Below are 14,123 nucleotides of genomic sequence, written 5' to 3'. Positions count from 1 at the left end.
GTCATGCTGGCCACATGACCCGGAAAGTTGTCTGTGGACAAACGCTGGCTCCCTCGGCCTGAAAGGGAGATGAGTGCTGCACCTCATAGTCGCCTTTGACAGGATTTAACCATCCATAGCCTTTACCATCAGAGGCAGCATAATACCAATTGTTTGGGAACATGAAAAAGACACTGGTATTCCTCGTGAGCTTAGGGTTGGATCCTATGCAAACAGAGTGTTGGACTAGTGTTTGGCCTGATCTAACATGGGTCTTCCAACATTCTTAAGCCAAGAGTTTCCTCTACATCTTTACTTGAGTGTCTATACTGAATTTACAATATGACAAAATAAGCTTTAACTCATCCGACATCTGAAAAACACACCCCTATCATCAGTGCTGTTAATGCACATGGAAATCTGCAGGAAATAAGAAATAGTTACACTGAAACAGCATGGCAGATGCAGATCAATTAAAAACAAAATGCACTTACACACTCGGGTTTAATGCTTCAGTAATGAAACGCGCTGCTAAAGAGTAATAATCAATACCAGCGTACAACTGATTAAAAAATCTTGGGTGATCTGTAAATTAAAAGGACATAAATCTGGTTAGTGTAAGTGGTGCATGAAGACCAATGCACAATCCCTCCTCTCAGTTTCAGCTGGAGATGATGCTCAACCCTTCCTGATAGCTATCAAGGGCAGAGGATGTTCATATCACTTGCATGAAAAGGGAGGATTTTAAAGTATCTGTGTATCACTTGCAGCCTCTTCTGAACAGATAGAAGCTCCGCGCTGGCTGTTAATCCTTTCCCCCTGCTCCAGGCTTTTTCCTTTGCCTGAGAGATGGACTGTCAGGGAGGGGCAAAGGTAGAGATTTGAGCCAGGCCTCTTCAAGGCACACCTGCTTATTGATACACCTGTGTCCCCTTAGGATTGGCTCTGATCTATTGAAACGCCTCCCCAAATGAAATAATAACCCCAACTCTGCTTCTAACTACAGAAGTAGAGAGATCTCTAAATTGAAACTGGGTGGCATAAAGACAAAAATATAGTTTCTTAAAGTTTAAGTATTTGGGGGGGGGGGTTCCCTCCATTTTGTCGCTAAGAAGGTAAACCTCTCCACACCTAATTGCAGGGGTCCTGGAAAAATGGAGCATTTGAAATTTCTATTATCTGCCCTCACTTTCTATATACAATGAGGACAAGTTTACCCAATAGGAATAGTGGATATATAGAGCACATAGGGATTAAAAATCTAGCATGGAAAATTATGGAGACTTAGTGAAGACCTTCCCCTTTTAACGAACCTTTGAAAGAGTGGTCTTCCCTAGCCTGCATCTGTACTAGAATTGTTTTTACATGTTTTAATTGTTTCATCACTTGAGAGGAAGGGCGGGATATAAATTTTAATATCTTGTTGTTGTTGTTGTTGTTGTTGCTGCTGCTGCTGCTGCTGCTGCTGCTGCTGCTGTTTTATCATTGACGTTTATGCTCTTTACAGCCAGGGTATTTTTTTCTTAACGTAGGCAGCATATTTTTTTTGCAAATAAATATATTATTACACTGCCCATAATTTAGAGTGGGGGACTTCTCCAAAAGTTTCAGAAAGATCCCCCCTCCCTTATCTATACTTTTTAACTTATGCTGTCCCCTTTAAAAGACACACAAGAGGCTCTGTTAAAAGACGAATAATTAAAAGCGTATCAGTTTGTTATCTTACATGGGAATAGTTCCAAGCTGCAGAAGCAATAGGTAAACAGCATCAATAATGAAAAAGAGCATATTAAAGCTATCTAGCATTCTGTGATAAAAAGTTAGAATTAGATCCATCATATGGTATGTAGAACATTAATGTACACTTGGTAATTTTAACTCTGAAGGTTTCGTAAGTATTGATTAGCTACAACCAGTGTGGTTTTTTCTCTCTAGAAAAATAGGTGCTAGTACACACCATGAAGTTGTTACAGTAAGTGCCACACTTGATAACAACAACAAAAAGAGGTGCCGGTTCTGCGTACCCCTGAGTACACCCTGAAATAAAGCACTGGCTAGAAGTCCTAGAATACCTGTTCCCTGAATTGCAGGCCTTTTTCCACCTGGCTTGGAAGATGGGGCTTGGATTGACTCCAGCTACAAAATCAATCAGTACTTGATTCTCTTGCTAATTATGCTGTTTTAAATGTGCATTTTATATTCCTTTAGTAATGTTTCCTTTGGAAATGCTTAAGATGTTTTTTTGTTATCTTTGCTGCACCATATGTGCATTCTGTAGTTGACCTCCTTTGTAATGTTTTATTTTGAAATCTTTAAGATAATATTTTAGTTTCCATTTAGTTATGTTGCTTTGAATGTATACTTTATATTTGGCTTTATTCAGTAATGTTTAATTCTGGATAGTTTTATTTGATGTTTTAATGTAGGTTGTAAACCACCTTGAGATTCCCCCCCCCTTTAAAAATATAAAGCGATATAGAAATGAAATTAATAATAATAGCAATAGATTAACATTTGCTGTGGGCTCTGTCTGCACATTTATTTTCCTCCCACACCCCTACATAATAAAAGCTTAAGAAGAAGCCGTGAAATATTTCTTCATAAAATTGGGTTTAAACTTAATTATACCATGATTTGCATTTTCATTTTACAGGAATGTTGACCAATATACTCCTTACCAATAAGTCTTGACATCTTGAGAAAAAAAAATATCCTCAGTCTGTGATGCAAACTAAAACTTATAACGTGAACCAGGGCCATCATGTTCTGATTTTTTCTGCCACAACAGCTGACAGCCAATGGCCTATTGGCAGGGAAACTCATTTCATGATGTTCCCAATTCTACAGTGAGTGTAGCATCACATTAAGGCAAGACATAGAAAACTCACCCACACATGTCAGTTTTCAGAAACCGCCCCAGAGTGACAGTAAAATAAACTCTTACAGACTTAGGTTCCTGGCTACATAAACCACAGTTTATGGAGTCAAGAACAAATACTTGGGCCATGCTCTTTTTCCTGCTTGCCATTTACACACCAACTTCAGCATTAGGATGTTGCTTTGTTTAAATCAGAAAGCTCTGGTTTAATGTTGGTTAACCAACCAGAATATTAAGCCACAGGGATGAGCATCAAGAGGCGATGGAGAAGGGCACAGCCCTCATGCTCAATCACAGCTTCATCAACCATGGCTTACGAAGCTGGTGTCGTACATCCGAAATGGGCCTTATGGGTCTGTCTGGTTTGACATAGCAGAAAATGAAGAATCTGTCAAACTGTCACCTTGTTTGTCAGACAGCAAAAGCAAGAACAGCCTGACGTTCCAAAAAACCTATTTCAAAGAGCATCATAGTATTTAATGGAATAAAAACAGTAGGTAATAGGCATAGGATCCGTACTGGTTTTGACACTGAAACGTATAATATCCTGGCAAAACTGCAGGAGTCTCTGATGGGTCTCCCCGGTGTCTTTCAATTCCAAATCAAGGAGCGTTTTCAGCTTTTCTGGAGGATGCCACTCACACACCTAATTTGGGGGAAAATATCGGGTTAGTGGAAAGAAACTTGCCAAGGGCACAGCATTCATATAATATCTCCCTCCACCGACCCTCAGTTAAATACACAAATGCAAGTAACTGAAAATAAGTCTTTAAAGAAGAACTGTGCCAATTTTTAATCACATACGGTCGTACCTTGGAAGACCAATGGAATCCGTTCCGGAAGTCCATTCGACTTCCAAAACGTTCGGAAACCAAAGCGCGGCTTCTGATTGGCTGCAGGAAGCTCCTGCAGCCAATGGGAAGCCGCAGAAGCCCCGTCGGACGTTCGGCTTCCAAAAATAGTTCGCAAACCGGAACAGTCACTTCCGGGTTTGCGGCGTTCAAGAGCCAAAACGTTCGAGAACTACGCTGTTCAAAAACCAAGGTACGACTGTACTAGGGAAAAACTGGCTTCTCGTTTAGGATAATGGCATGTGAGGGACAAGGAAAGTGACAGTTTATTGCGAATTATGTACTGAAAAGTATTGCATTTGAGATCACTACCTTTTCTGTTACATCTGCTGCTTTCTTTATCACTTCCTCCATTATGATCTTGGTGGCCTCTTCCACGAATTTCTCTCCTGCTTTTGCATCTGCCACTGGGCCGTTTAAAATCACGCCGTCCACTAAGATTGCGTTCTTCTTCCTCTGCAGTGCTTCCCGCTGGTTATTCATTTTAGCTGTAAATTAGTAAGATAAAATGGAGGAAGAAAAAAACAGTTGACAATTGCATCATGCATTGAATTAAACTATATATAAGGCTGTCACAATTATAATTGCAAAATGGCGGGCAAAGCTGTGCGAGAAAGATGACAGCCTTATAAGTATTTCCTGTCCTTTTTTATATACCGTATTTTTCAGTGTATTGGACACCCCCATGTATAGGACACCCATTTTGGGGGACTCCAAATTAAGAAAATGGGGGGAAATTGCCATGACTTGTTGAATTTTTTTAGGGGGGGGATTGCCCAGACAGCCTCACATGTCTAACAGGCCGCATATCAGCTGTTCCCTCGCTGGCAATCGCTGAGCTTGGGGGGGGGGCAGAGTTGAGCTTTTTTTCGGGGGAGTGGTGAAGCTTTTTCCCCAAGTACTTTTAGCACTTTTCACCTTTCCCATGGAGCCTCTGTACAGTATTCTGCTTGCCTCCTCCCACTCTGCCCACCCTACAGCGGGGAGGAAGGCTGTAGGCAGTCCGTGTTTGCCATGTGGTGTCTTCGCATGGCTCCATTTGTGCGCAGGCGGCGCAACGTTACACAGGAGGGGCGCGGCGATTGAAGTAATATCCCCCTTCTGCGCCTTTAACATCGGCGAAACATCACGCCTTGCACTCCTCCTGTGTGATGTTGCACTGCCCACACATAAATGGAGCCACGCAAAGATGCTGTGCAGAAAAAATGGATCACATGCAGCCTCCCCCTATGCAGCCTCTGCCTATAGGGCGGGCACAGTGAGAGGAGGCAAGCAGACTGAGAATGCCCCACGGGAAAGGCGCTGCCTCTCCAGTTGGCCGCAGCGATCGAAGGTATCTCTCCCCCCTGTGCCTTTCCCTAGAAAAATGGGTAAAAACCTCGTCTTATAGACGGAAAAATACGGTGTGTATGTATGTATGTGTATGTGTGTGTGTGTGTGTGTGTGTGTGTGTGTGTGTGTGTATATATATATATATATATATATATATATATATATATATATATATATGATAAGTGTGGGTTTTTAAAAAACTAGAGGACCGTCCCTGCTTGACTGGTGCTTAGCCTAACATTAGGGCTGTGATACGTCCAGATTTTCCCAGACATTGCCGGGACTATTACCATGATGGTACTCTAAATCTAAGCTTATGAATTATTGACTATACAGAACAGCTCACAAAGAAGGCCTAAATCAGCTTTCACACAAATCAGCATGATCCGTAATACTGGCATATCAGGTTGAAGTTAAATGTATTATTTCTCACATTATTCAAAATTGTTTAAAACTACTATTGAGTTGTGTGGAGCATTGTGATCAATAAAATGTGTGTCTTACTCATGTGAACGTCCAATTACCGTAGTGCATACATGCAGAGAGAGAGAGAGAGAGAGAGAGAGAGAGAGAGAGAGAGAGACTGACTGATTGTGCACTGTGAAATAAAAAAATTAAGAAAGAGTACTGTCTGGTGTTTCACAATAAAAATAGAGCAATAACTCACAAGAAGGGGATGGGAGCTTGGTGCTAGACAAACTGTCCCTCCATACAGAAGACCAAACTTCACTCACTCAGTCAGACGGTGTCAGGGGGACGCCCTACAGAGAGCCGCCCCCTGTCATCCTGACAAGCTCCTCATCCAGCGTCAGCATGAGCAGAGAGTCAGGAGAAAGGAATGAGGAAGTGAGCAGGGAGGAGAGAGGGCTCTGTCGGGTATCGGAGCCCCAGCGCCGCCGCTATGAGAGAGGGCCAGGGAAGGAGGAGTCTGGAGAGATGTCGGACACAGGGCCTCCAGAAAGGAGACCGTTCCCTCCGACGCCCGAACTGAGGCGCGTGCCCACCCGTAGGGCCAGGGGGCGGTGCTTTGGGGTGCCCAGGCTTTTATGCTGGGCGAGAACCCGGAAGAAGCCATTGCGGGGATCTGACACGGACTAGGCAGTCATGTTTGCTGATATCTTTGCACTGTAAATAATATGCACAATAAAGCTCTGAAAGACAAGACGCAGTGGAGTGTCTTTACTTAAGAGTAGCCGCAGACACCTATGACAGATGGGTACATGAATTGCAAACTGATGCAAGAGAGGCTCAGCAAACAGTAACAGATCAGTAATTTGATCAGCACACCCTGGCCTCTGCCATCAGCCAGGGGACCAATAGTCACTGGGCAGCTGTACTCCCTGCCTCCCAGTGAGAGCATCATGGCAAGCAGGAGACCAACCTGGTCCCATCCATCAGCCAAAAAGTTGGCTCCTCCCTGTCTGTCTGAAAGGACACTAGGTTCCAGGGGACTCTGCGCCTGGCAGAAGGAAGTGGAAATGGCAAGAGACGATGCCACCAGTTGACAGACTACCAATCAAGGAAAATCAGGCTGGCCCAAACTGGGCATAAGTGCTTTTAGCTGAGCACTTTGTTCTGGCTTTAAAGAGCTGGTTTCCTACCTCTACCTGTTACTCCCCTTTCCTTGTGTGTCTTGTCATTTTTTTAGTTTGTAAGCCTGGTGGCAGAATTCTCTCTCTTTCTCTCTCTCCCTCTCTCTCTCTTTATTGATACCAGCTGCTCTGTGAAGCAGCAATTGTCTGCAAAGAGGGGTAAAAAATAGTAAGTAAATAATTGAATGCAGTGGTATTAGAACTATGCATATTTAGAGCATCAACATCTCTTAAAATATCACGATCCTTCATTACTTATTCATGGTAACTGCCAAGAGAAACAGACAGCGCTTCAGAATAGATCTCCTGTTGTACCAATTAAATTTTAAAGACGAACCGCAATGATTTTAAGCTGAATGCCCTACAAGGAATATCGGTTTGTTGCCATCATGCCATGCATTGTGTTTAAAAGCTTATATCATAATTTATGAATGGCAGGGAATTCACTTCTCATGCTGATTTTGTATAGTCGCCACTCTGTGAATTCACACTATTAAAATACTGGTCAGTCTCAAGATGAAACAAATACATTTCTCCGCCGTAAATCTATTTTGTGTATTTGCCGAGCTACAAAAAGAAAGTTTTGTCAACAGCAGTGTGGCTTCCAGCATGCAGCGCTCTGAAGTTTTCTAACGTGGTCAGAAATTTGCAATGCAGAAAAGTTAGATTCCATTTGCACAGAAATAGCACATGGAATACTTCTTTTTCCGGATTACATCGTTTTGCTGGTGAGAAATTATGTGTCTGAATTGTTGTTGGCGTCTGTCTCGAGAGACAATGGAGTGTGCCTCCAGGGGTAAAGTCAAACTACTGTGTTGGCAGCACAGAAGGGACCTCCCTGGGGGATAAGCCTGGGCAGGGTGCTTGCCCAGATGACAAGACCCAGCTTTGCTGATGTGGTCCAAAGGAAAAGCAGAGCAAGACTTTTGGCACCAGCTTGCTGCAGGAGCTACCAGAAGGAGGCGTACAGGGCACCATCCAACCATTTTAGGGACTCTTCTCCCCAGGATATCCCTGCAAGGCTGCAGAGGCTTGGAATCAATTTTTCTTCTCCCAGATAGGCCACCTTCCCAGGTTGACAAGCCCCCTCTAAATGTGTCTGAATGCCAGGGGCATAGTGTCTGGGGTGGCGGCGGCAGGGGGGGGGGACATGGTCCCAGGCACACAATTTTTGTGGGGGCATGAGCCAGGCACCTCCACAAAGGTGACCCCAGCCCAGCCCAGTGCTCCTCCCCACCTGCCAAGGGCTGCATCAGCCAGGTGGGCTCCCTCCTACATGGGTGGGCAGGCGGCTCAGTGCAGCCCCGCTTTGCTCTGGTGGGGGTGGAGCTGCTCCAGCAGCATCACAGTCCCAGGAAACCATGGCTAGGTTAACCCTGGCATGCATATTCAGATACAAACCCAATTTAGTCCGAATTACCAGTATAGGGTTGTTGTTGTTGTTGTTGTTGTTGTTGTTGTTGTTGTTGTTGTTGTTGTTGTTGTTGATGATGATGATCAGATAAAAATGGGATAATCTGGGAGGGGGCATTTTGGTTAAGAATGTTATGTGGCTGCTGCGCAAAACTAATATGTGCATGATCAGCAGCGATACCACAATAAACTGCAGTGCAGAAGTGTACACATTTAAAAAAACAAGAATGTATAAAATTGCAAGCAACAGTAGGTTGTTTCGCCTCTTACATAATACGTCATAAAAGTCCTAAGAATAAATACTAGGTAATCTTCATGCATCCACTGTATAATGGAATTTCAATAAAATTGCAAGCTCTTGATGCTAGAGAACAAATTATGATACAAGAGCAGCTAACAAAAGGTTGAAAACAATTGCTTTATTTAGCTGGTGGAACAGGATTTTAGAGACTTCCAAAACATGTAACGCAATACTAAACATTTTTACTAAGAAGTAACCAACTAAAATGGGACGTGGGTGGCGCTGTGGTCTAAACCACAGAGCCTAGGGCTTGCCAATCGGAAGGTCGGTGGTTCAAATCCCCGCGACGGGGTGAGCTCCCGTTGCTGAATCTCTGCTCCTACCAACCTAGCAGTTCGAAACCACATCAAGGTAAACGGCGTTTCCATGTGCTGCTCTGGTTGACCAGAAACGGCTTTGTCATGCTGGCCACATGACCTGGAAGCTGTACGCTGGCTCCCCCAGCCAATAAAACGAGATGAGCACCACAACCCCAGAGGTGTCTGCGACTGGACCTAATGGTCAGGGGTATCTTTACCTTTACCTTTAACCAACTAACATTTCAGAGAGTACCCCCCACCCGAAAGAATACATGGAACTGCAGCCTTATAGCACAATTCTATGCATGTTTACTCTGAAGGAAGTCCAACTGTGTTCAATGGGGTATACTCTTGAGATGTGTGCAAATCATATTTTTTATTTATTTAAAATATTTAAAGCACATTTCCACTGCTGAGCTTACAAGCCTATACAAATCAGATAACACACACATCAAAACAAGTCAATCCTAACAAACAGTAGCAGCTAAAAATGTAAGCTCTTGGTTACCTTTCAAATAAATCCATTTCAACTTTATTAACATCATGAGCAGCCATAATATAGCAAGAAGCCATAATACTGTACTATGATCCAAGAACCTGTTTTCTCAATCCCTGTGACATGTTTCCCCGACCTCAATCTACAAACTTCAGATTTATATGACATCATTGCTTGCACAAGCAAATTATGCAACAGGTCAATGCTTGCAGAAGTATGCACAAGTGAAAAAATTTTTTTGGTATCACTGCTTTGGGGAGTCAATTTCTCAAACTGAGCTTCTGGAGCTCTGGAAATTTCTCAGGAGTTCTTCAATAAGAAATTAAATAGAGTGGTACCTTGGTACTCAAACGCCTTGGTACTCAAACAACTTGGAACCCAAACACTGCAAACCCGGAAGAACATGTTCCGATTTGCTAACTTTTTTCAGAAGCCAAACGTGCTCCGTTTTGAGTGTTACACTTCCAATTTGAGTTCCACTCTTCCGTTCTGAGTGTTATGCTGAGGTCTGTCTGTTTTTGCTATTTATTTTGCATTTTTGTTTTTGTGGCTCTTTTTTGTGACTGTGTGGAACCCAGGTCAGCTACTGATTGATTGATTGATTGATTGATTGTGTGACTGCAGTACATTGTTTACTGCTTTCATTTTATGGATCAATGGTCTTGTTAGAAAGTAAAATTCATGTTTAAGTACTGTGTTTTAGGAGTTGTTTTTAATAGTCTGGAATGGATTGATCTGTTTTGCATTACTTTCTATGGGGAAGTGCGCCTTGGTATTGGAACGGACTTCCGGAACGGATTACGTTTGAGAACCAAGGTACCACTGTAATGGCAGTGCTTCTCCCTCAAGGCAGCCTGCCTTGCAGTGTTCAGCATTGGAGAGAGATTTTGCTACATTCAATGCATTCTGAGTTCACACAGGGCTGCAATGTGGCCTAAGAATCCTGGCCAGCGACCCTCCCGAACAGAATAATCTCACTCAAAGTCATGATGGTTGCATGCATCTTGCAATTTTGGGGCTACTCAAGCATGCAAGCTAAAACATTCTCCAGGACTTTTGTAATGGGGAAGAATTTTGTGGCAGATGCACTGAAATTCTTTGGCAGCCAAACCAATATGGGAAGAGTTCCCTGAAAGCAGAAAAGTGTGGGAGATAATACAAGGGGAACTGCCAGAGGCAAGCAGAAATCGTAAGCAAAGCAGAGAATCAACTACTCTAGTTGTTTTAATATTCTCAGTTATTTGAGATATAATTCAAAAAATTAAAAACTGAACCGTGACTTCTGACATTTTAATGGCCAAATATATCACAGGAAGTTGACATATACCAAGGCACATATCTCTTTCCCAGCAACAGCCAGGGTGCTGTTATCTGGCTGCCACCCACAGGATAATTAATCATTCAGGAATAAAGCTTTTCTTCAGGAGAGGCCCGGAAGCCATTTGTTGCCGATCCCTGCTTTGGATTACTTTTAAATGAACTGCTGTAGTTTTCCATACTTTAGTGCTTGGTGTTCCACACATACCACTGACTTTTACCAAGACACAAATCCTACACACACACACACACAGGGGTGTGTGAATTAGCTTGAATTACTTAAAGCAGAAGAGAGAGAAAAATCTGGCACATAAAATACAGCTTGTCTAATAAGCATGAAAAATTGAGTTAATATGCAACAACGATCCCAATGCATTAATGTGATAGCAATTTCGGAAGCTTAATTGACAAGATAGTTTAATGAAGTATAGGATGTTAATTTGTCATTCGTCGTAAGTTTTCCTTAATACCATCCCGCTAACATTGACTAGAAAAATGTGAAATGGAGGATTTCCCCCCATTATACACATTCTTGATCCCCCACACACATCCATGTCTTTGTCCACTGTTCAGCTGGTACAGTCATACCTTGGAAGTCGAATGGTATCAGTTACGGAAGTCCTTTCGACTTCCAAAACGTTCGGAAACCAAAGCCCAGCTTCTGATTGGCTGCGGGAAACTCCTGCAGCCAATCAGAAGCCGCGGAAGCCCCGTTGGACATTCGAGTTCCAAAGAACGTTTGCAAACCGGAACACTCACTTTCAGGTTTGCTGTGTTCGGGAGCCAAAACGTTCAACTCGCAAAGCATTCAGGATAAAAGGTATGACTGTACTAACAGATGGCAACCATTAGCTATACTTCTTAGGTATACCTAAGTATACCTTAGGTAAGACCCATGTATAGCGAAGCCATGACAAGCTCACACTTGTAGGCAATATGGCTCTGCTCAGAAAAGACTCACCAAAATTAACGCAAGTTAGTCCATTTGTTTCAATGGACCTACTCTTGCATATGGCTAGCACTGGACACAACAACCCTGTTCTGTTGTCTTGACGTGCATTAAAAAAGCAAGAGATCTAGCAAGCCCTGGTGGGCCAGGTTCAGTTTTGCAGATCGCAGTTCTGTAGCCCTGTGGCTAGAACCATGACTCCCTGCACGCAACTCCTGTTTCTGGAAATGCCACCTAATATCCTTGACTCTGGGTTCTCTAGTTCTCTGTAACTAAACCTATGGTAAAGTTCATGGCTCAAACTGGTTGGAGCACTCAATGATTTGTTCATGGCAGCAACTATTCGATGGAGGGAAGCCGTTCACTCACAGCCAAGTGGGGCCTGTTTTAAGACTTCCTGGAAATGGCAGCTAGTTCAAGATGCTGGTACAGCCTGATAACTAGAAATAAACATTGAGGCCATACCTCACCAGTGCTTATAAAGCTACATTCCTTGTTTCAGGGCACAAGGAGAGGAGCTGGTGCTGCTTTTTAAAGTTCTGCCCTATATGCCATGGAACCAGTTATGCTGAAAGGATGATTTGCCTTTATGTCAGCCTGCCTGTCTGTTAAGATAATTTTTGAGGTCCAACTCCAGGTGCCCCCCAACATCTGAAGCAAGGCGGCAGGTGATGGCAGTGGTGGCCCACCTGTAGAATGCTCTCCTTTGGCACGTACTTTGCCATATTTCTTTTCCCAGACCATCAAATACTTTTACTCATCCTGGTACTGGTGTTGTGCTGCTTCTGTTCATTATGTAAAGTTCTTTTTGTGTTTTTTTTTAAGTGTTCTGTTTTATTTACTGTGTTGTAAGCAGCTCACCTCTCCATCATTACTCAACAGAAGCGATTATGTGGCAAATTTTATACACCTGTACAGTTGATCTAGTCCAAAGATAAACCCATAGTAAAATCCAGTAAGTTCCTTCAATGACTTATCCTTCACTGGGAGAAGTGGAGTTACAAGGAACCAGGCAGAGGGCCTTCTCAGTGGTGGCACCCGCCCTGTGTAACACCCTCCTATCAGATGTCAAAGAGATAAACAATTACACAACTTTTTGAAGACATCTAAAGGCAACCCTGTACCGGGAAGTTTTTAATGTTTGATGTCAAGTTGTGTTTTTATACTACGCTGGAACTCACCTATAGTGTCTTGGGCAACGCAGTCAAATGGGTGGGATATAAATAAAATAATAACAACTGTTGTTGTTGTTGTTGTTGTTGTTGTTGTTGTTGTTGTTGTTAGGGACCAGAGCAACATTTGTGGGATGGGTGTTGGTTTTTTAAAGCTCTCTGAATTTCTCTGGAGGGTTATGCCCATTGATTTGCCCTTTTAGGAACAATAAATCTCTTTCCAAATTACACTTGCCTCTCTCCAAGAAGACACAGACTATGTCCCTGTTATGTCTGCATCTATATTTAGCTTATATAGAAAAGGTCACTTATACCGTACAGACTGACCCATACTTGGAGCTCACACTTCAGGGCAAGCGTGAGCTTTCTGTGACAAAAGGCCCCTTGTCAGAGTCACTGGGCATTAAAGCATTTGTATTGAAATTAAATATGGGCACTACTTAAGTAAGCACGGGGCCTGGTTATCTTGCAGCACTGAGTTTCCAAAAACAGTAACTTTCAGAACAGAAGTTGTTACCCGATGCAACTTGTTAACCCAAAGAGAAATGCTTTGCACTGTTGGAAACTCTGCAAAAAGAACAGAGATAAAGTGGTAAGTGTCTTATTCATTTAATTGGGGGCTGGAGAAGGCTGGCATACCAAAGAGTCAAATGCAACTGTCCCCAAGGATTCCCCCTAGCTGACCTTGCTATGCACCCACCTCAAAAGCATTTGCTAGCCTGGAATGAGTCTCTGGGATAAATTGATCTTGCTCGCTGGTGGGACAATGGAGAGATGTGTGGGCAAGTATAGAAACCGCTGGCTCTGGGGCACAGTGTACTATACAAAGGTAAGAATCACATCCATTGTTCACTGGGATGAAAACCCTCCTTCCCCCGCCAAGTTTCCCATTCCTATGGTAAATGGCACTTCTTACATTTTTATCTCACTCGTCTGGAGCAGGGTTGATGTTAGAAGTTTTCCTCTACTTATCCTCCCAACAGCCCTGCGAGGTAGGCTAGACTGAAAGAGAGGCTAGCCAAAAGCCAATGAGAACCATAATGGAGCAGGGGTCCAAGTACAGTCTCCTTGGTAATCACAATGCTAGTAGTGTTCAAATTTCCATTTTCCCTACACAGCATGTTTCTTAACACCTCCAAGAAATGGAGGGTAGTCTTTGCTATCCCCTCACCACTGCAGGAAAAAAAAGAGAACCTTCAACCGAACCACACTATAAAGACTTGATTTAATTGCAAAGGTATGGAAAGGAGATTCTGCTCCCTCAAAATTAGACTGGCAGAATAAAATGTTAGAATATGCAGAGATAGCAAGATTGACAGCAAGATTATGAGACCACACAGATCAAATACTTAATAGAGAGTAGAATATTTACAGACAATAATCTAAATTCTTTGGTAGGCCTGGATTGATTTCTGCATGAAAAAAGAGAACTTTACAAAATTAGCACAACCAGATAACCTAGGAGAGATAAAGTTAAGTGTGCAGTTGTACCAGTAATGTAAATTAGGAATCACAACGGGGGCGGGGGCGAGATTGGAAGTCAT

At 42.9% G+C, this 14,123-nt stretch overlaps 1 protein-coding gene across 4 annotated transcripts in view; it reads right to left on the bottom strand.

Moving 5' to 3' along the window:
• The window catches only part of GADL1 (GAD like acidic amino acid decarboxylase 1), a 149,891-nt gene that overhangs the window by 74,779 nt on the left and 60,989 nt on the right, over positions 1-14,123 (bottom strand). For 3 of the 4 annotated variants that reach the window (XM_088654239.1, XM_035130372.3, XM_088654238.1), the window contains exons 2-4: positions 4,021-4,196; positions 3,377-3,503; positions 474-564 (exon numbers count right to left, since the gene is read on the bottom strand). In XM_088654239.1, the coding sequence (XP_088510365.1) occupies positions 474-564; positions 3,377-3,503; positions 4,021-4,191 (389 nt within the window). In that variant the 5' untranslated portion in view covers positions 4,192-4,196. Of the gene's footprint in view, positions 1-473; positions 565-3,376; positions 3,504-4,020; positions 4,197-8,052; positions 8,145-14,123 lie in introns of those variants that run through there. The other variant, XM_035130373.3, reaches the window with a different exon arrangement.

This window comes from Zootoca vivipara, chromosome 11, assembly GCF_965207765.1.
Source record: "Zootoca vivipara chromosome 11, rZooViv2.hap1.1, whole genome shotgun sequence".
In the NCBI taxonomy this organism is placed as follows: Eukaryota; Metazoa; Chordata; class Lepidosauria; order Squamata; family Lacertidae; genus Zootoca; species Zootoca vivipara.
This window is presented reverse-complemented; position numbering and strand designations above follow the sequence as displayed.